General features: G+C 37.5%; 1 protein-coding gene across 1 annotated transcript; it reads right to left on the bottom strand.

Annotated features, from left to right (window-relative positions):
- Positions 1 to 4,332: 4,332 nt before the first annotated feature.
- On the bottom strand, positions 4,333 to 19,692 carry LOC109399551 (neuropeptide Y receptor type 5). The gene is made up of 3 exons (XM_019672002.3): positions 19,235 to 19,692; positions 19,054 to 19,174; positions 4,333 to 5,497 (listed from the first exon to the last, which is right to left on the bottom strand). The coding sequence occupies exons 1-3, from the start codon at positions 19,465 to 19,467 to the stop codon at positions 4,412 to 4,414; spliced, it is 1,440 nt and encodes a 479-aa protein (XP_019527547.3). The 5' UTR covers positions 19,468 to 19,692; the 3' UTR covers positions 4,333 to 4,411.
- Positions 19,693 to 20,688: the final 996 nt, after the last annotated feature.

Below are 20,688 nucleotides of genomic sequence, written 5' to 3'. Positions count from 1 at the left end.
AAAATCCCATCTCTTTTCTATTTACGAGGGCGTTGGTGAGTCGCTGGCATCTCGTTAAATAGATATCATCCCTTCCCTGCTACCCTTTCCCATCTACATAACGTATTTTTTATCGTTTCAGAGAGCGAGCAATGACGCTTAAGCCTAGGCTTGTTAGCCAGGACACAGTGTAAATGCCTGTGCTCCATCCCTGAAGAAAGATGGTCCAAGGAGTGACAAAACTTTTTAGCCATTGGCGTCACTAGGTGAAATGCCTAGGGGTGGCTTAAGAGCCAATTTCAATACCCAGGTAGGCTTCTCAGTGTAATTTGAAGATTTTCTAGGGGGGCTGTTCGGATTCTAGAGGGGTCTAAGCCCTCCCTAGACCCCCCCGTATTTACGCCAATGCTTTTAGCTACGTCACTCCCAACGTTGGTGTTCAAACATACTAAAACACTTACACTCACATCATCACATCTATATGTACTTCTCAAGCAAATACACTCACACAATCTGAATATTGGCGGATCACTTGCTTATAGTGAATCCCAAATCAACCTATTCCAAATATCCAACTCCTTGACACCTATGGGAGCGCTGGTGAGTAGCTGGCCTTTCATAAAGAAGGGTGTCATATCATCACATCCTTTCCTATCCTCATAGGGGTCGTCCATAAATGACGTAGCTTTTTAGGGGGGAGCGGGGTGTTTGTGATTTTGTGACGAAGTGTGACGATAGGGGGTAGGGGTTTATGATATGCTACGTAGCTTTCTACTAAGCCTATTGAAAAAAAAACGTATTTCATAATTAATGAAATTTTTACTTGCATTGAGTATTATTATCCAGTAAATCAAAGAAAAAATATATGGCATGATTTTTTTTCCACTCACAGTAATGTAAATAACAAATAATTGACAAGAATACTAGCTTCCTTTCATAAGACATGCAGCTATCGGACGCAGCAACTGTATGTGAGAAAATGGTATTGAAATCCTGCGTAAAAATAAAGTATTATGTAGGGGGATTAGGGGCATAACGGACACCCTAAGCAAATGAGTATGTTAGGCCTGTATAACAGACAAAAACTTAACATATTATCAGTTGGCTTACAACTTTAACTTGTTTCCTACGTATTTCAATCATTTGCAGCAGGTAGAATGTCATTATTGTGAAGAAATGTGGATTGTAAACCGTGTGTTTTTTGGGGCTGGCAGGAAAGGTACGGGGCGAAATGGACACCCATCGGGGCATAATGGACACCCCTGCATATTTTATGCTGTATCTTTGATAATATCGACCAGTTAAGTAATTTGCCTACGGAGATCAATACCACAGATATAATACTCCATCTTAGACGAGTTTACATATCATCAAAGTTAATTAAATAAATTTTAGGCTAAAATAATCGGATTGATTTTTTCCAAACTCTCTAAAACGCCTAACAGTATGCAACGCGCGTATATCCATTCATAATTGCCAGTGTTCATTTCGCCCCGAATCGACTACAACATTGAAATTGCTATTTTGAATAAGTTCTGATCAAAAATATAATACTTCATCCATTGCTAAATCTGCGTATACATGTAGTTAAGCTAACAATTTACTTGTTTTTATGGTGGACACACTCAAACACTCGAAATACCTTATTTGCTGCTGCTTCGAAATTATAAGAAATACATTTGAATAATTTGAAGGAATATGGTATGGTATGGAATGGTACTTTTGAAAAATAGAACAATGACTTGTTCCTTTACACTTATGCATTAAAAGTTTTACATAAAAGTCAACAGTTTCGGCAAAAACAGGGGTGTCCATTTCGCCCCGGGTGTCCATTATGCCCCTAATCCCCCTATACAGAAAAAAAAATCAATAGATTGCTGCTTGCCATAGGACACTGCACACCGCTAAGGTTGCAAAGAAAAAAAATTCTAAGTTTCGGCATTATGGTATTATTTGAGAAGTTCGAGAAGGATTTCCTCGAAGAATTCGTCCAACAATTTCTTAAGGAGCACCTCTAGCAGCTTTGTAAGGAATTTTTTGCAATTTTTCATCGTAATAGGCTGTTTTACCTCATGCAAATCTGTCAGGAAAAGGCCTACTTTCCCGCACCAAATCAACAGTGCTGCAATGATTCATTACAGCACTGATTTGCGTTGCGTAATGAATCATTACAGCACTGTTTTCAGTTTCCATCAACTTCTTGATGCTTTCTGGACGCAGGTTGGAACATTTTTGACAACTGTATAGCATAACCTGCTATGATTAGATTTTCTTAAACATTGCTATGAACATGAGTGTTGCGAAAGCATTGATAAATACAGTGAAACTGGCAACACTGTATAGAGAAAGTATAGGTAGATGAGAGTAGTTTGAAGAAAAACCAGTTAGTTGAATAATTGGATCCTTTGCGAACGCACGGATGTGTTCACTATAATGTAAGTCATTATTGTATGTAAATTGAATTATTTTGTAATTATTAATAAACATATTTAACAGCATTGAAGCTGCTCCACAAAAGCTGCTCTCAATAGGTGATCGTCCGTGGCAAAGAAACATCCCCAACTCAACAATGAGTGTGAAGTTTGATGAAAAAGTTTTCTTAAAAACTATGCTCAAGTGGTAATTTATGAAATTGCAAAAAACGTTGTACGCAACTCGGTGCAGAACTCGATTTTTACAGCACTCATCGTAATTATCCAACTCGGCAAGCCTCGTTGGATAAATGTACGACTCGTGCTGTAAAAATCTTCATTCTGCACCTTGTTGCGTAAACTACTATTTCATGATGTTCTTTATAGGTTTCCCCAACCGAAAAAGGATAACTTTTCCACAGAAATTCCCACTGGGAATGCCAGAAAAAAAACTTCTGAAAACATTCCAAGAGAATTTGGAGGAATCTCAGAAGGAATCCCTGAAGGAACTTCCAGAAGAATTTCAAAAGGAACTCTTGGAGGAATCTTGAAAAGAAATCATAGAGAAATTCAAAAAGAAATCCCGTGAGGAGTTCCTGGAGCAATTCCAGATGGCACTTTTGGAGAAATCTTGAATAAACTCCTGGAAAATCTCAGAAGGAGCTATTTGTAGAGTCTGAAAAAAAAAACTCCTGGAGGAATACCAGAAGCAACTCCTGAAGGGGTTTTAAGAATGCGGGATGATTTAATATCTAAGGGAATTCCAGAAGGAAGCCAAGAAGGAACTCCTGGAGGAATCCCGAAAGGAACTTCGTTAGGAAAACCAGGAAGAAGTTCTGATGGAAACTCAAAAGAAATTCCGGTTAAAATTCCTGAAGAGATGTCCGAAGAAATTGCTGGTGGAGAGGAGAAGATAACTTCGAAAGAACTCCTGAAGGAAACCATGGACAAACTTAAAAAAACCTTAAAAAAAAACTCCCGGAGAAATCTCAGAAGGAACTTTTAGTGGAATCTATGAAGAAACTCCGGAATGAATTTTTGGAGGGATCTCTGAAGGAAGTGCTGGAGGAATTAAAATGGGAGGAATTCTCAATAATGGGAGTCCCAAAGGAAGCTTCTTGAGGAATTCCAGAATCAACTGCTAAAAGAATTTTAGAAGAAACTCCTGCAGGATCCCTCAAATGTCATGGTGCATTTAATTCAAACGAAATCAATTTGATATTTCTAACAGATTACAGTTTACAGATTGCAATACAGATTACCTATATTGGGAGCTTCAACTTCCTGTTCTTTGGCATCAAGCAGAACGATTGGTTTATTGAGTCATTAGCTTCGGTGATAATCTCCACTGGTTGCACAAGTTAAAATTGAAATCTGAACTAAGTTTTTCTTTTTCATTTTTGACATAGAAATTTTGTTGAGGGGGGGTGGTTCGTTTATCTAGCAACGTCATTTATAGGGGGGAGGGGGGGGTATCCGAATTTGTGACGAAATGCTACGAGGGGGGAGGGGGGTATTAAAAATCGCTTAAAAAAAGCTACGTCATTTATGGATGCCCCCTAACGTAGAAGATGGGGGTGGCCGGCAATGGAAGTTTTCATGTCTTTTTTACTTCAACCTCTAATTGGATAGCTATTCCCTCCCAAACAGCATTCCATAGGCAGTCAGAATAGGAGTATTAAAGTTTTAACATGACAACTTTCAGTATGCAATCTACTAAATACTCCGTTACCACGCAACGCAACGCAACGCAACAAACTTCAAGCGTTTTGAGCGCTCCCTTAGGCTCTACCGATTTGGGAGTCCAAAACAACTGATTTAGGAGGTAAGACTGGGAATTTTTCGAAATTTTAGTTTTTCACATAAGTGTGGGCCACCCTAATATGTACACTTCAAAGGACTTTCTTTCATTACATTCCGGTAATAAACACAATCGACCACATTGACTCACATTGATACTTTTGAAAAATTGTTGCAAATAACGTAACATACTAAACCAACACTGACCATCGTCGACCCCTTCAATCTCCACAAAACATCCCATCATGTTGTCTCTGCTGCTGATGCGGTCGCTTCTTCCCCACACGCAGCGTAACGTCGCCTTTGCCACTGTGCACGTGTTCCGAGAACTTAGTCCTCACCTGTTTGGCTCCCCTGCGACAAGGATCCACAAAAAAGCGTTCGCACATCGTTTTGAGGAATACCGTCACCTTTATCGTCTCGCCCAGGAAAGTGTAGATCAGTGGATTCAGCACGCAGTTCAGCATGGCCATTAGGCCGAAGGTGTAGTGCAACGTCCAGAAGATGTTGGTATTGGCAGTGCCGTGCAGCTTTATCAGCAGGAATATCCAGGTCGGCAGTCGACACAGGAAAAACACCGACATGATAAACACGATGGCTTTGAACATGCGCAGCTGGCGCTTCTTCCGATTGCTGGACGCTGGACTGGTTGGCGGAGGTGGGGGAGGCACTTGCGGGGGCGAATGTTGATCGACGCAATTAGAGCACACACATTTGGACACGGAGTAGGTGGAGGTGTGACGAACCGGAAGCGAGGGAGGACGACGATCCGAAACGTTGCTCGAACTGATGTTGGTTGAGGTGGTTTTGCGTTCACATGTACTGTTCGTAGAATTGCGATTTTTAGATTTCTTGGTTTCCTTGCTGCGATCGTTAATCGGGTTTCTTCGGATCCAGATTTCCTTCGCAATGACGGTGTTGAGCCACAGGAATGACAACAGCAGCGGTAGGAAGATAACGGTGAACACAATCCCAAAGTAGTATCCATTCTTGCTCTTATCGGTGGCGCAAATCTGCGCCAAAAAGTACCCGGTGATGACGTCCGAATGGGTTCGATCGGCAATCAGTACGATGACGGTGTAGATTTGGTACAGGGTCAGCATGGGGCTGGAAACTCCGGCCGCGAGGCCCCATATCAGTACGGCACAGGCCACGCAGAGTACACCGCTGGGCTCCCAAGCTCCCTTGTTGAGCCGTACTACCGCCATGTATCGGTCCAGGGCAATTGCCACCAATGTAATGCTGTCCACGAGTACGGCCATCGTTTGGAAGAAAGGGGCAAATGTGCACATTAGCTCGCCGAGGGTCTGGAAAATATGAAGTCATTAGACAAATTTGAAACATTTGTGGGATATCTTTTAAAATTCATATCTTTCATGATATTATATCAGTAGGTCTTAGGAGGAGATGTAGTTACTACAGACACGCTGCGAAACAACGAATTTTAAGGGTAAATAAACATCAAAATGTTTGAACGGATTATGGGTTATGGTTGCAATACCTTTTTAGATAGTTAAAGATGCTTTCGTATGACCCTATATATGAGATAAGGAAACCTGGATTAGGAAGCATTATTGTACATACGTAGAAAAAAATAAAGTTTACTACATATATACTTTTTGTGTTATTCTGTTCATTGTTCCACTTTTTCTTGACGTAAATGGGACAGAGCACATTTTAGCTGAGAATAATGTATTGAGAGAGTTATATTTGGAAATTGACAAAAGAGGGCGAATGAAGCTAACTTTGGTGGCATAAAATCTTTGACGAAAAAGTTATGAAGTCATAAAATATGCCACATTTTATGACTACGAATAAACCCAAACCTTTGATCGGGAGTGTTACTACTACTAGTATAGATAGGGTGGTGAGTACGTGTTACATTTTACTTGGGTTGGCTTACTTGTGCATTCTTTGGGTTGGCGTATTCGTGCCTATTACACATGCGAAATTGTTATTTCGACCTATTTCGACTTGTCGAACTCCATGAATTCAAGCCCATTTTCTGTATTTCTGGCTTTCTGTATTGTATAGTTTTCTATATTATTGTCTACGTAGGTATTTATTCTGGATTTTTCTAGACATTCGCTTTTTGAAGGAAGCACGACACTAGACAACGGACTAGCATGCAACGCTCAGTGGCTCAGCCGAAAACTTTTCCTCACAGCTGCGGCGGGAATCGAACCCGCGCTCCTGGCACGATGCGACTAAATGCTTGGTGACACTAGCCGCAAGACCACGAAGCCACATTTAGATTTTTCTGGGATTTCTTTTTGTGGTTTTTCATGATTTTTATAGGATTTCTCACAGAGTTGCTTTTGAGATTTTTTGAAGAATTCTTCATGTGATTTCTCCAGTTTTTTTTTTCTGGGATTTCTTAGAAAAGTATTGTAGATGCTCCTGAAGAAGTTCTTTTTGGATTTTGTTTGGACTTTCGGCTAAGATTTTCCTGGTAGATCGTTCTGGTGTTCCTCTTGGAATTTCATTTGGGGGGCATCCATTTAGTATGTCACGCTAAAAATGAGAATTTTCGACCCCCTCCCCCCTTCGTACAGGTGTTTATTATACTTAATACATTGCTTGTCACACTTTTCAGATCCCCCCTCCCCCTCTAAGCGTGACGTACTTTATGGATGCCCCCTTGATTTTTTTCAGAAATCCTTTATTATTACTTTGAAATTTATTCTACGATTATTCCAAACGTACCTTTGAAGATTCCATAAGCAACTCCATGAGGAATACCAAAAAAAAAAACTACTGGAGGAATACCAAAATAATGTCCAGGAGAATTTGGAAAAAGGACATATTGAATGAAGAAACTTGGGGAAATTTCAAAATCTTTGAGGAACTGTAAAGGACCTTCTTGGGATGTCTTAGAAAAAAAACAAGATGATTTCCGGAAGGAGCTCCTATAGGAAAAAAGAAGGAACTTCTGCAGACATCCTAAAAGCAATGCCTAGAGTAATCCCAGAAAGAATTATTGAAAAAAAAAAAAATCCTTGAGGAGTCCCAGAAGAGCCTTTTGATTGAATCTAAGAATAACCATCTCAAAAGATATTCCTAAAAAAATTCCAAGATGAACTTCGTTACGATAGAGCACTTCTAGCTCATCGCACGAATCGCGTAAACTCGACCTTTTACAATTCAAATTAAGTTTTGCTTTTGTATGTATGTGAAAATGTTTTTCGTGTTATTTGCAGTGATTGCATGGTAAAATCAGAGCTGGTTACTCAAGATTCCCAAATCTCAGCGCCCCTTTACTGGTAAGCCCTCATAGAAAAGACTTCGATATAACGCCTGATTATGAATAATTCCGGGAAAAACATCACGATTTTTTTCTGCAATTATTGAGTAAGGGACATTCTTTCAGGTATTCCTTCTATGAGTCCAGCAAGAATTATTCCTTCCCTGCGCTGCTCAAGAATCTACTCCATGATAACCTCCAGAAGTTCCTTTAGGGACTCTTTCATGATTTATCAATAAATTCCGAAAGATTTATAGGAAGAAGATTCTTGCAGGATTTCCTAGAATGATTCAAGCAAGATTTTCCCTGAAGATTGCTTCCGTAACCGTATAAAATGCATTCCTGCCCATGCCCTTTTTTGATAATTTCTCCAGGGATTCCTTCAGATAACATTTCCGGAACTCCTCCAGGAAATTTCCTTAGGTCTTCTTCAAAAGTTTATCAAGAAATTTTTCAAAAGTTTCATCTCAAAACTAGCCCACGAGTTTCTTTGGAAATTCGTTCAGATACTCCTCCTGAGATTCCTTCAGAGATTTTTTAGATAATTCCTTCAAGTATTGCTACGGAAGCTCTTGCATGTATTCTTTCATATATTTAACAATTTTGTAATAATTTCCCCCAGGAATATCATAGGAATTCTTGAAAAAAAAATCTCAAGAATTCTAGAAATTTCTTTAAGGGTTTCTTAAGGAGCTCTTTCAAAGATTTCTTTAAAAGGTGCAATTTCAGGAGACATTTTTCAACAGAGATTTGGAGATCACTTCAGAGATTCATTAAAATATTCCACTAAGGGTTTCTTTTAGTTATGCAGTTTTTTTTTTGAGAAATTATTTGAGTTACTCCAGAATTTTCTTCAGGTCTTATTCTATACTAGCTGTCCCGGCAAACGTCATTCTGCCTGCCTACTGTGTTTTTTAACACTGAGCTCTGTAGAAAAATGCCTCAAAAATGGAATTTCAATCTTTCTTGTTTTCGATGCTTTCCCGGTCGATTTCCCAATAGGCTGCGGCTTATTTTTCAAAAGTTGTTGAAACCTGGAATTCGTAAGCTCTTTTGGATTCAAATGACACAAAAAGAGAAACCTCTGAGTTTAGCCAAAAATATTGAGATTTAGAGGTCGCGCAATCGCTTCAAAGTTGAATTTTCGAGTAATAAAAAGGTGTTTTCACTTCAAGTGCCATAACTCTCTTAATTTTCAACCGATTTTCAATCTTTTTTATGAATTTCTCACAAATTAAATTGCGAATAAACTCGTAGAACATATTTTTTTCCAGAGTCACGCAAAATATGAGTTTTTGAAGATTAAATTTATTTTTTTCTTTTTTTTACAAAAAAATTTACCTTTAGAGTCCTATAACTTTTTAACCGTTTGACCAATTTTAAATTTTTTAGCTTGATTTTGTAGATATTTTTGTTGCCTATCTTTGTCTCAAACAAACTTTTCATCAAAGTAGTAATTTTTATGATACTTTTCATCAAAAACTGCCAAAACATGCCTTTAATCTTGATTTTTTCATGCAAAATTGGAGTTTTTGACGATTATTTGCAATTTGTACTCCAAACCAGATACTTAGCATCATATTTAGGAGTATGGAACACATTGGAGGATTTTTTTCATTTTTTTCCTCGCATTTCGAACATGAAAATATTTTTTGATTCAGAACACTCCAAAAACTGTTAAACTTCAGCTTCCATATGATTATTGAGAATAAATTTTTCACTTTGAGCCCGAAACTAAGCATGAAAACAATTAAAATTTTGCCAAAATTCTGATTTTTCCAATAAAATACGTGTTTCTGAACGGTTTTTGACCTTTATCTATTTCTTTTTTTTAAAGGTACAGTTTATACACAGCATTCTTAGGAAACAAAAATATCTACAAAAGCATCTAAAAAAATAAAAATTGGTCAAGCGGTTAAAAAGTTATAGGACTCTTAAGTTAAAAATTTTTGTAAAAAGAAGAAAAAAGTAAATTAAATCTTCAAAAACACATATTTTGTGCGACTTTGGAAAAAAAATATGTTCTACGAGTTTATTCGATATTTCGGCACCAACATTTCAAAAGGGCGTAACTGCATTTTGAAACAAACCCATCTTTCACATCTGTAGATCGTATTTCAATGCCGCCATGCAAATCACCGCCAGTATAGGAAAGAAGAGCAATTTCTCTGTCTAGTAATGTTTGTGAATTTCGTGGGAAACTTAAAATATGACCCACAGATGTGAAAGAGTGGTTTGTTTCAAAATGCAGTTACGCCCTTTTGAAATGTTGGTGCCGATTTAATTTGTGAGAAATTCATAAAAAAAGATTGAAAATCGGTTGAAAATTGAGAAAGCTATGGCACTTGAAGTGAAAACACCTTTTTATTACTCAAAAATTCAACTTTGAAGCGATTGCGCGACCTCTAAATCTCAATATTTTTGGCTTAAACTCAGAGGTTTCTCTTTTTGTGTCATTTGAATCCAAAAGAGCATACGAATTCCAGGTTTCAACAACTTTTGAAAAATAAGCCGCAGCCTATTTCCCAATTATTTTTTCGAACGAACACGTTGGAGCCCTGCACGAATGAAACATTGAAAGAATGGTCTAGATCAGTTGGCCCGTTCCCAAGCCTATTCGTGACATACAAACACCATTCCATTTTTATTTATATAGATATTCAGAGATGGGAATCGGGAAATTATTTAGAATTTTCTCTAGAAAGTTCTCGTGAAATTCTGAAATTTTTTCCAGAGGTTTCTCAAGAAGTTCCTGAGGGCATTGCTCCAAAGATTATTTAGGAATTATTCAGGGATTCTTTCATATTTTTTCCAGTGATGCTTAGAAATTTCTCCAAAGATTTTCTCCGTTATTCCTGCAGCAATTACTCCAGAATTTCTTCCTTTGCATTTTTCAAAGAATTTATTAAGAAGTCCTTATATCAATGCATGCAGAGGGTTCTCCTGTTCTTCCAGGTATTCTTTAAAAGATTCTTGAAAAAAAAAACCTTTATTTTCAGAAATTCATTTAAAAGTTCTCTTATTTTTCCTTTCAATTCCTCCAGAGATATCTCAAGGAGTTCTTCTAAAGTTTTTACAGTAATTTCTCCAGGAATTCTTCAGAAATCTATTGACGGATTTATTCAAGAATACAACCAGTATCTTTGGCAGAAATTTCTGCAAGAATTTTGGCAGATATATTTCAGAAATTTCTCTCTTGATATCTGCAGAAATTCTTCCAGAAATAGCTTGAGCGTTTTTTCTTGAAATTACTTTCAAGTTCAAGAAGTTTCTCATATTTTTTTCTAGGAATTAAGGGGGTATATTAAGGAGTTTCTCCGGGTATTTTCGCAGGAATATTTTTCCAGGTATCGCTTCAGAAAATTTTCAAAAAATTCTCCTAGGAATCTCACAAGGTTATAACAAGGAGTTTTTTTTGAAGAAATTACTACTTCAGACATTTATCCAGGGATTTCTGTAGAATTTCTTCCAGGGATTCTTTCAAGAATTCTTCTAGACGTTTTTTGTACAATTTCAGGAAGAACTGAAAGTAATTCTTGGAAGTATGACTCTTTGAAAGATCCCCAGGAGATATATCTGACGTTGCCACAGGAACGACTTCTAAAAAAAATCGCAGTATTCTTAGAGAAACGCTTAGAAGAATTTCCAAAAAAAATCTCTGTAGGATTTTTTTTAAAGAACTTTTTCAATGAATTTCTGTAAAACTCAATGAAAGGACTGTTGAAGAAATCCCGCTCTGGAATTTTTGAAGTAATCGCTTAAACTATGAAGAAGTCTGTGAAGATATTTTAGAAAGAATTTCTGACGGAATTTTTAAGAAATCTCCAGTAAAATTCTGTAAACTTCAGGAAGTACTTTCGAATGAATTTTTTGAAGAATAACTGATAAAACCCTGAGATTTTTTTTAAGAAACACATTTTGGTTCAATGATGATGATGATGATCTGGAAGTAAAAAGAAAATTGGGTTAAGTACTGTTCCTTTGAATTCCACTAAGAATTTGCATCCTTTGACAGATACGTATTTCGACCTCAACTGTATGGTCGTCTTCAGTGTCTTGTACTTGACTCGAGTCGAGTCGAGAATCCCTGGAACAATTTCTGAAGAAAACTTTGGAAGAATTCCTAAAAAAAATGCGCAAGATTTTCCAAAGAAATTCATGGAGGAATTTCTGAAGGAATCTCTGAAAGCATGAAGAAATTCGATAATTTCCTAAAAGAAATCCTGTACGGAATTTCGAAAGGATTTCTGAAGAAGCTCTTCTAGAGGAGTTCTTTGGAGGATCCTCTAGATGTAATTGTAAAGGAAACTCAGGAACAAATCCATGGCAGAATTTCTAAGAACATTCTCGAAAGGAATGCGTAGTAGATTTTCTGAAAGCAATAATTGAAAGATTTTCTGTAGAAATCCATAAAGCCATTCTGGAAGAAACGAAAGGAAGGTTTTATTAAGGAGTTGTTTAATTAATATCTGGGGTAACCTGTAGAAAACTTTGAAGAAAATTTTTAAAAGAAACTTTGAGTTTTTGATGATGATGAACCTTGGTATGTTAGTGGAATACCAGAAGTATAAGGAAAATCGGGTTGTTCCTGGAGAAATCCGTGTAGAAAATGCTAAAGCCATAATTGTGGAATTCTAGGAGGAATCTCTGAAGTAATTCCAGGGAGAGTTTTTCAGGGATTCCTTAATAACACTCAAAGTTTCGTTCCTATTAATTCCTCTAAGAATTTGCATTCCTTGACAGATACGTATTCCGACCTCAACTGTAAGGTCGCCTTCAGTGTCTCGTAATTGACTCGACTCGAATACGAGACACTGAAAACGACCTTGCAGTTGAGGTCGAAATACGTATCTGTCAAAGGAAGCAAATTCTTAGAGGAATTAATAGGAACGAAACTTTGAATGTTATTAGGGAGACCCTGAAAAAAATCTCCCTGGAATTACTTCAGAGATTCCTCCTAGAATTCCACAATTATGGCTTTAGCATTTTGTACAGGAATTTCTCCAGGAAATTCTATAATTATACCTCCAGGAATTTCTTCAGGGATTACTTCAAGGATTTTTTTTCAGAAATCAGGAATTCTTTCAGGAACTGGATTCCTTCAGTATCAGAATTCCTTTAAAGATTCGTTCATGTATTTCTAAGGGATTCTTCCAGCAATTTAAACAGAAATTTTACAATGATTATTCCAAGAATTTCTTCAGGGAATTTTTCAAGGATTTTTCCAAGAATATCTTAAAGGATTTCCTAAGTAATTTTTCAAGGATTCTTCCAAGATTTTATACAGGGTTTCCTCCAAGATTTTTTTTCAGAGATATCTCCAGGAATTTCTTCAGGAATTCCTCCAAGACATGGTACACGGAATTCTCTTGTAATGTTTACAGGGTTTCATCCAGGAATTTCAACAGGAGTATCTTCAGGATGTCTTCCAGAGGTTCCGTCTAGGGTTCCTTCAGGAATTTCTCAAGAGATTCCTCAAGAAATTACTTTAAGGTTTTCTCAGGAATTCAACCACGATTTTTTTCAAGGAATTCTCTACGGTTTTGTCAAAATATTTGTTCTGAGATTCTTCCAGGAACTCCTTCAGGGATTTACTCAGGAGTTTCTTTGGGAATTCCTCCTGAAGTTCTTTCAAGGATTCTTTCAAGCATTTCTCCAGGAATTCATCGAGAGATTGCTCTAGGAATTAGCTAATGGATTCCTCTAGGAGTTTTTTCAGGAATTTTCCAGGATTTTTTATAGGTTCTTTCAAGGATCTTTTCGGGAATTCCATAAAGGATTCCTCAAGTAATTATTTCAAGGATTCCACCAAGAGTATTTTCAAGACTTTCCCCAAAAATTTCTGCAGAGTTTCCTCAAAGATGCTTCAGGGAATTTATTCAGGGGTTCTTCAAAGTTTTCTTTAGGGGTTACTCCTGTTTTTTGGTCAGGGATACCTTAAAACATTTTTGCAACGATTTCTCCAGGAGTTTCTTTTCGGATTTCTCCAGAAATTTCTTAAGGGATCCCTCAGGAATTTTTCCACGTATTCGTTTAGGGCTTCCTGCAGAAGTTCATTCTGAGATTCTTCTAGGCAAGTCCAACTTGTTGCTTGCATTTTGCTTTTGAACGAAGTATTCGTTCCACTCAATTTTCTTCGCAATGCGCAAAAACTAACTACGACGCATACAGATACGATTTTCTAGCTGCTCATTCGTAGATTTTTTGCAAAATGATCATCATACAGCCGCACAGCTGCTTCTCCCGCAAGTCTGTCCAGTACTTTGTCCCAAAATTTGCACATGGTCAAAAAGCTTGGGGGCTCACCCTGCAAATGATAGCTAAGGGAGTTAGAAACAAACTTTTGTATGACGGCAACTTTCAGAAACGACGTTTAGAGGTCGCCCCGGTGAGATTTTTGAAAAATGATCATTTTTCGTAATAAATTTCATACAAATATTTTTTACCGTACAAATATTGGCAATACCCACTATTTTTATATTTTTGCCTTTCTCGTACATTAAGTGTACTGGAAAGGCTATATGTTCACTACAAAAATGACTTTTTGATAGAAGGCCCGGAGAGTCGAGTCACATATACCAATCGACTCAGCTCGACGAATTGAGGTGATGTCTGTGTGTATGTATGTGTGTGTGTATGTGTGTGTGTATGTGTGTGTGTATGTGTGTGTGTATGTGTGTGTGTATGTGTGTGTGTATGTGTGTGTGTATGTGTACAAAAAAACTCACATCACTTTTTGGCAGTAAACCTCAACCGATTTTAATGACCGATGGTTCATTCGACGCGGAATCTGGTCTCATTGTTTCCTATTGAAAATGGTTCGGATCGGTCCAGCCGTTCCGGAGTTATGGACATTTAGGTGTTCCGGACCAGTACCCTTGGAAGGGGCCATACATAAAAATGTAGCAAACACATACATGCGACACATTAAACTGTGGCATTTTGGATAACTTGATGAACAGTTAGCAAGAAAACAGTCTCAAACCATATCTGAACCGATTGTAATCCGGAACCGTTTCTGGGTGTCTCGCCGGATGTGGCCAAATAAAAAAATTACCAAAGCCATGCATGCGACACATCAAATTGCGGCAATTTCGATAACCTGATGAACAGTTAGCAATAAAACAGTCTCAGACCATATCAGAACCGGTTGTGCTCCGGAACCGGTTCCGGATATCCCACCGGAAGTGGCCAAATATAAAAGTGAACCAAATCTATGCATGCGACATATCAAAGCGCGACTTTTTTGATAATCCAATGGCATAAAAAAAGACTCAGACTTTATCTGAACCGGTAGTGTTTCGGAACCGGTTCCGGATGTCCCGCTGGATGTGGTCAAATATAAAAGTGATCCAAACCCATGCATGCGACACATCAACCTGCGGCAATTTCGATAACCTGATGAACTGTTAGCAGGAAAACAGTCGCAGACCATATCTGAATCGTAGTGTTGCGGAACAGGTTCCAGGAGCTCCACCGGAAGTGGCCGTATATAAAATTTGACAAAACTTTTGCATGCGGCACATCAAATCAAGGCTTTTCCGACAACTTAATGACCGGTTATCTAGGAAGTATGATAAGACCACATTATGGACTGTCAGTAGTTCCGAAATTAGTTCCGAGTTTCCCTCCGAAAGCGGCTAAATATAAAATTGTACCAAACCCATGCATGCGACACAGCAAAGCGCGGCATTTTTGATAATCTAATAAACGTTTCAAGCAAATAGGCTCAGATTACTTAGGAGACTATCGGTAGTATTCCGCAACCGGTTTCGGGCTGGAAGTGAAACCAAACCAATGCATGCGATGCCTCAAATCACGGCTTTTTAGGTAACATGATAAACAGTTGCAAGAAAATAGACGAAAGCCATATCAGTGTGTTACGGAACCGATTACGGGTGTCCCGCCAGAAATGGTCGAATGTAAAAGAGAACCAATATATGTGACATATCAATGACTTATTCAATGACATGATAAACGGTCAGCCAACAAACAATCTCAGACCATATTTGGAAGAACCGGTAGTATTCTAAAACTGGTGACGAGACGAGTAACCCACCGGAAGTGGTAAAATATAGAAGGGAACTAAACCATAGCAGCGTTTTTGATAATCTGATAAACGGTCAACAAGAAAATAGTCTCAGGCCACATCTAGAACTTGTAATAATATTTCGGAATCAGTTGCGGGTGTTCCATCGGAACCGATTTAATAGAAGTAAACCAAAATCATGCATGCGATACATATAATCGTGGGTTTTTCAAAAATTTGCTGTACGGTTAGCAAGAAAATAGCCTCTTAGGTAACCCAATGAACAATTGCCAAGAACATAGTCTCAGACCATATTTGATACAACCGGAATCGATTCCAGGTGTCCTACCGGGAGTGGTCAAACGCGAAATTTAACAAAACCCATGCAAGCTGTACATCAAATAGCGGAATTATAGAAGTGAACAAAATAAATGTCAATGCAATATATCAAATCGTGGCTTTTTCGATAGCCTGTAAACGTTGGGTAAGATTATAAGTGAAAAAATGGCCAAAGTCTTCATATATGCAAAAGAACAAAGTCGTGACCAAAGCGATCCCTTCAAATCACACCATTTCTGGTTCAAGCGGTGTAAATGTATAGTAGGATGGATCAACGTTTTATGGAAAAAATATAATTTAATCGCATCAACACCTTATACAGTTTTCAATATTTCAATCTTCAATCTCCTCTTGCTTCTAAAATTACTGCTCACAATTTGGGTGCGGCTGGTTCAGCCCTCACTCTTCTGATTGCGATTGAAATTTGAATGGAAAATTTACATTTTATGCATTTTTCTCGTAAGAAGGTCAAATTTTACATGAATCGTGTTACCAATGGTAAAAAATAGCCTAAAGTGTGCTAAATTAACATTGGCGAAGATCACAAAGTGATCTGTTATTGTGAATAAAGTTAAGCTGCTTCATGCACTCCGCTGCCGTAGTGCATGAAATGGAGTCATAATGACCCTAATGCACGACTAGGGTTTAGGCGGTCAAGCAGTCAACTGAGAGTTCTGATATTTGTCAGCTCTGTATTGATGTTGAACTTTACATCGGAATATGTACCATCAATAAGTTTCCCAAATCGATGATGTCTTTGTTAAAATTGTTGCTTTTCTATATAAAAGTGTTTTCAGGATTCAGGAACATTTGGCTAACGTCGACGGAAAGTTCATGAGCTCATATTCGACGAGAAAGGCACTATCACCACTAGGTGGATTAATCTGGGTTTTTACAGCTTCATATGGATCCAAACTTCTTGGAAAAAATGATTAACGACATGTTTTGCGGGTAACTTTTTGATACTGAATTTTTGAATTTACTAAAATTTGTCATTTTTTGATATACAGTCAGGTTTTTTTTACGCGGTTTTCATTTACGCGGCCGCGTAAAAGAAAACTACATACAAAAAAAAATTTTCAGCATTTTACCCATCATAACAACTATCTGAACCTAATGCTAATTTTAAACAATTTCCATAAAAAGATAGGGAATTTTATGAGGAAAAACTTTGCCGAAGACAGCATTGCGTTATTTCTATCCGTTTTAGAGTTATTCACGATTTACTATTTGGTGAAATTTGAATTTTTAGGTATTTTTCTAAAAATGTCACATAAGAACTTCTTAAAAAGACATACAAAGAAAAAAATCTGTCATTGTCATGTCTTGATTGTGTTTAGGAATTATTTTGGCATAATTTATTGAATTTTTGTTTCCGTTGTCAAATCCATTTTCTTTGAGACAGAAAGGTACCTACTAGCGAGAAACTTTACCATTAGGTACCATTATGAGATGCCTCATTAGGCCATGGTATTTTTAACGGTGATGTACTGACAATGGTTTATACGAGCATAATACACAATCGAACGCAAGGCACATTTTCTATATCATTTAGAAGGTGATACATTCCGCAAAACATGCCGATTTTGTTTTTCAATGATGTTGTTCAAATCGTTCAAAGACATGAATAAAACGTTCTAGTAGTCCCTATCATTTTGATCAACATATAGGATGATAAAAATGACGTCACTTGTTAACGTCCAAAACTGTTGTTTACCAATAATAGCCTACCTTGTCTTATTGCATGCCGTGTATGTGTTATGGTAATCAAATTGTTCTAACCTTGGAAAACATTACGTTAACTCACTGGTTCATCTCATCCCACCCGTTTCAAGTTGCCTCGGTGTATCTTATTTTCGGTGTTGACAAGATAGTTCAAGTCAGTAAATGTAAAAAAAGACATGCTCTGCTTTTTAGAATGTCTTGAATTGGAATTTAGTATCTAAAAAAAGGTATTCTTACGTAAGATGTTCGTAATCGCGATTTGAATTTGGTATGGATCAACGTATTCGCCTTTATTCACTTCGCCACTGTTTCCAGGGCTGTTTCACTGGTCCAGGACTTATACGTCTTCGTGTAGAAAAATAATTGAGAATATCGACAGGAAAGTGAGTTAAACGCGAAAATATGGCTCAATATTTTGTGGAGAATATCTTTAAAAAATCAATAGGCAATACGAAGCTTGTCAAGAGAGCTAGCTTTTTAAGAAATCTTTGCTAGTCAATTTCTATATGAAGGGATTGAATAACAAAAAATAAAAATCAATTAATGATGTCACAATAACTCCATAACACAGTCAAGACAAAAACTTGTTAAGCATACGTGATTTTTTACTTTGTATGTGTTTTTAAGAAGTTCTTATGTGACATTTTTAGAAAAATACCCAAAAATTCAAATTTCACCAAATAGTAAATCGTGAGTAACTCTAAAACGGATAGAAATAACGCCATGCTGTCTTCGGCAAAGTTTTTCCTCATAAAGTTTCCTATCTTTTTATGGAAATTGTTTAAAATTAGCATTAGGTTTAGATAGTTTTTATGATGGGTAAAATGAACAGTATATCAAAAAATGACAAATTTTAGTAAATTCAAAAATTCAGTATCAAAAAGTTACCCGCAAAACATGTCGGTAATCATTTTTTCCAAGAAGTTTGGATCCATATGAAGCTGTAAAAAATATAAAAATAGTGGGTATTGCCAATATTTGTACGGTAAAAAATATTTGTATGAAATTTATTACGAAAAATGGCCATTTTTCAAAAATCTCGCCGGGGCGACCTCTAAACGTCATTTCTGAAAGTAGCCGTCATACAAAAGTTTGTTTCTAACACCCTTAGCTATCATTGGCAGGGTGAGCCCCCAAGCTTTTTGACCATGTGCAATTATGGGACAACCTACTGTCCAGGTAAGCTGGGACGCAATTATCCGAATTGCAATAGTTTTGCATTTTCCGAAGCCTGCATTTGTGTATATACATTTCCTGTTTTAAGGATTACATTTCATCGTCACTGAAATCCAAAAAAATCCATAATGCATAATTAGAATCAATCGAGCTAATCCGAAGATAGAGAAACGCCATATGGTTTATTTCTAAAAGACGAAGGTATTTCACTGAATATTGCCCAAAAAAATATCTCGAATGTACGATGAGAATGTAAGCTAAAACACAAAAAATAGGTCCACAAGCCTCAATAAGCAATCTAGATCAAATAAATGAAGTATCCTACAGTCAACATGGTTAATAATACTCACCCATAAAGAGTTGTATTCAGTGTTGAATTGTGATAAATATACTATTGATGTAATAGTCACGAACAATATATCGCTCAGAGCCAGCGAAAGTAGGCACACTCGAAACAGATGACGTTGTTCCCTGTTTTTAGAGTAAAACATTAGATTCTTCACAAAAGCTCCTTCCGATCAATCACCCCACCTCCGAATATTGGTAATAAACGTCACCACGTTGCCGAAGATGGCCAACACCATAACCAAAATAACCAGCACCGTAAAAACCGTCCGCTGCTCGGTGCTAAGATTCTTCAGCGAGTTCTCCCAATAGCCAATCAACTGCTCCCGCGGACTGGCATCCAAATCCTGAAAGTTTGCGGCTGTGAAATTGCTCGATGACAGCAACTGGAATGCTTCTTCACTGATTTCGAATGCCATTGCGGGGCGGAATGCAGAGGCGTCTTATGTATGTTTCAGTTAGACTATTTTCTTCGTAAAACGGTTTCACTTGAACTAAACACCGTCTGAAGACTTCATCTTGTATTCATGTCTTTGGACAACTGCTATGCTCCTGGATCGACGCCCTCACAATGAAAACTGAATTTATGATTGCGACTTTATTGGTTGGCTGTGTGAAAATGACACACACGGTCGGCGGAAAACTTTCGTCGGTCGCGTTGCGTTTTCCTGGATCGGTTATCTATTGGATGGAAAACAGGCTGATTGCTGATAAGAAGTGATACGCCTATGGAAATGGTGATTTTTACGGCTATCGATAGTGTGTTACAACCGATAAGCTGATTGACAATTGCTTGTACGGCGGAATAATTAATTCCAGTTGGGATATAAATAACGCAATTGGATGGTTGTTTTCGATTTTACTGAAAAAATGTGTCATCAAGTACATAAATCTTTGCCTTTGTTGTGTCACTAGCTTTACATTAGATCAACTGTACATTGAAGTGGGGTAAAGTGTAAATCATTTTCAACCATTATGCCTGGTTTACATGGGCAAGTGACAAAGCAAGTCGATGGAAAATGCCCTATTGGAGTCGAATTGAGCGTGAAAACACCACTATTCATCCCACTTGGGCAACTCATTAGACTTGAACGAAAGTTGAAACTTTTTTATACAAGTCAAACGAATTCATATCACTTGCTCCGTCTAAACATGCGATTCATGTGAGTTGAATTCAAGTTATCTGTCAAATGATATGAATCATTTCAGTTTGCTTACGCACCGCATAAACTGAACGTTGTAAGCACTTGCTTCAACTGAAATGTATTCAAGAGCGTTTAAGATGATATTTTTGTCGCTTTCCCGGTCTATACATTGAATTGAACATATTTGAAAAGCTTTCAGGTGAGATGCTCATTTGGATTGAATCGTGTAAATTAGACATAATAAACATTTGCAGGGAAAACGTAAAAATGTGTCAAAAAAAAGTTCAAAATGGTGTCAGGACATTTGACCGAATGCCGTTTGGTCGAACGCCATTTGGCCGAATGCCATCAGGCTGAAATCGTCGTTTTGGCCGAATCAAAATAAAGAATTCAGAGCCGAATCAAAATAAAAAGAATAGGGTATCGGGATGCTTCGTTGGCATAGTCCCCTCGTTCGGCCTATCTCAATGTAAACCAAAAACTCAAACAAACACG

Source organism: Aedes albopictus, chromosome 3 (assembly GCF_035046485.1).
Source record: "Aedes albopictus strain Foshan chromosome 3, AalbF5, whole genome shotgun sequence".
In the NCBI taxonomy this organism is placed as follows: Eukaryota; Metazoa; Arthropoda; class Insecta; order Diptera; family Culicidae; genus Aedes; species Aedes albopictus.
This window is presented reverse-complemented; position numbering and strand designations above follow the sequence as displayed.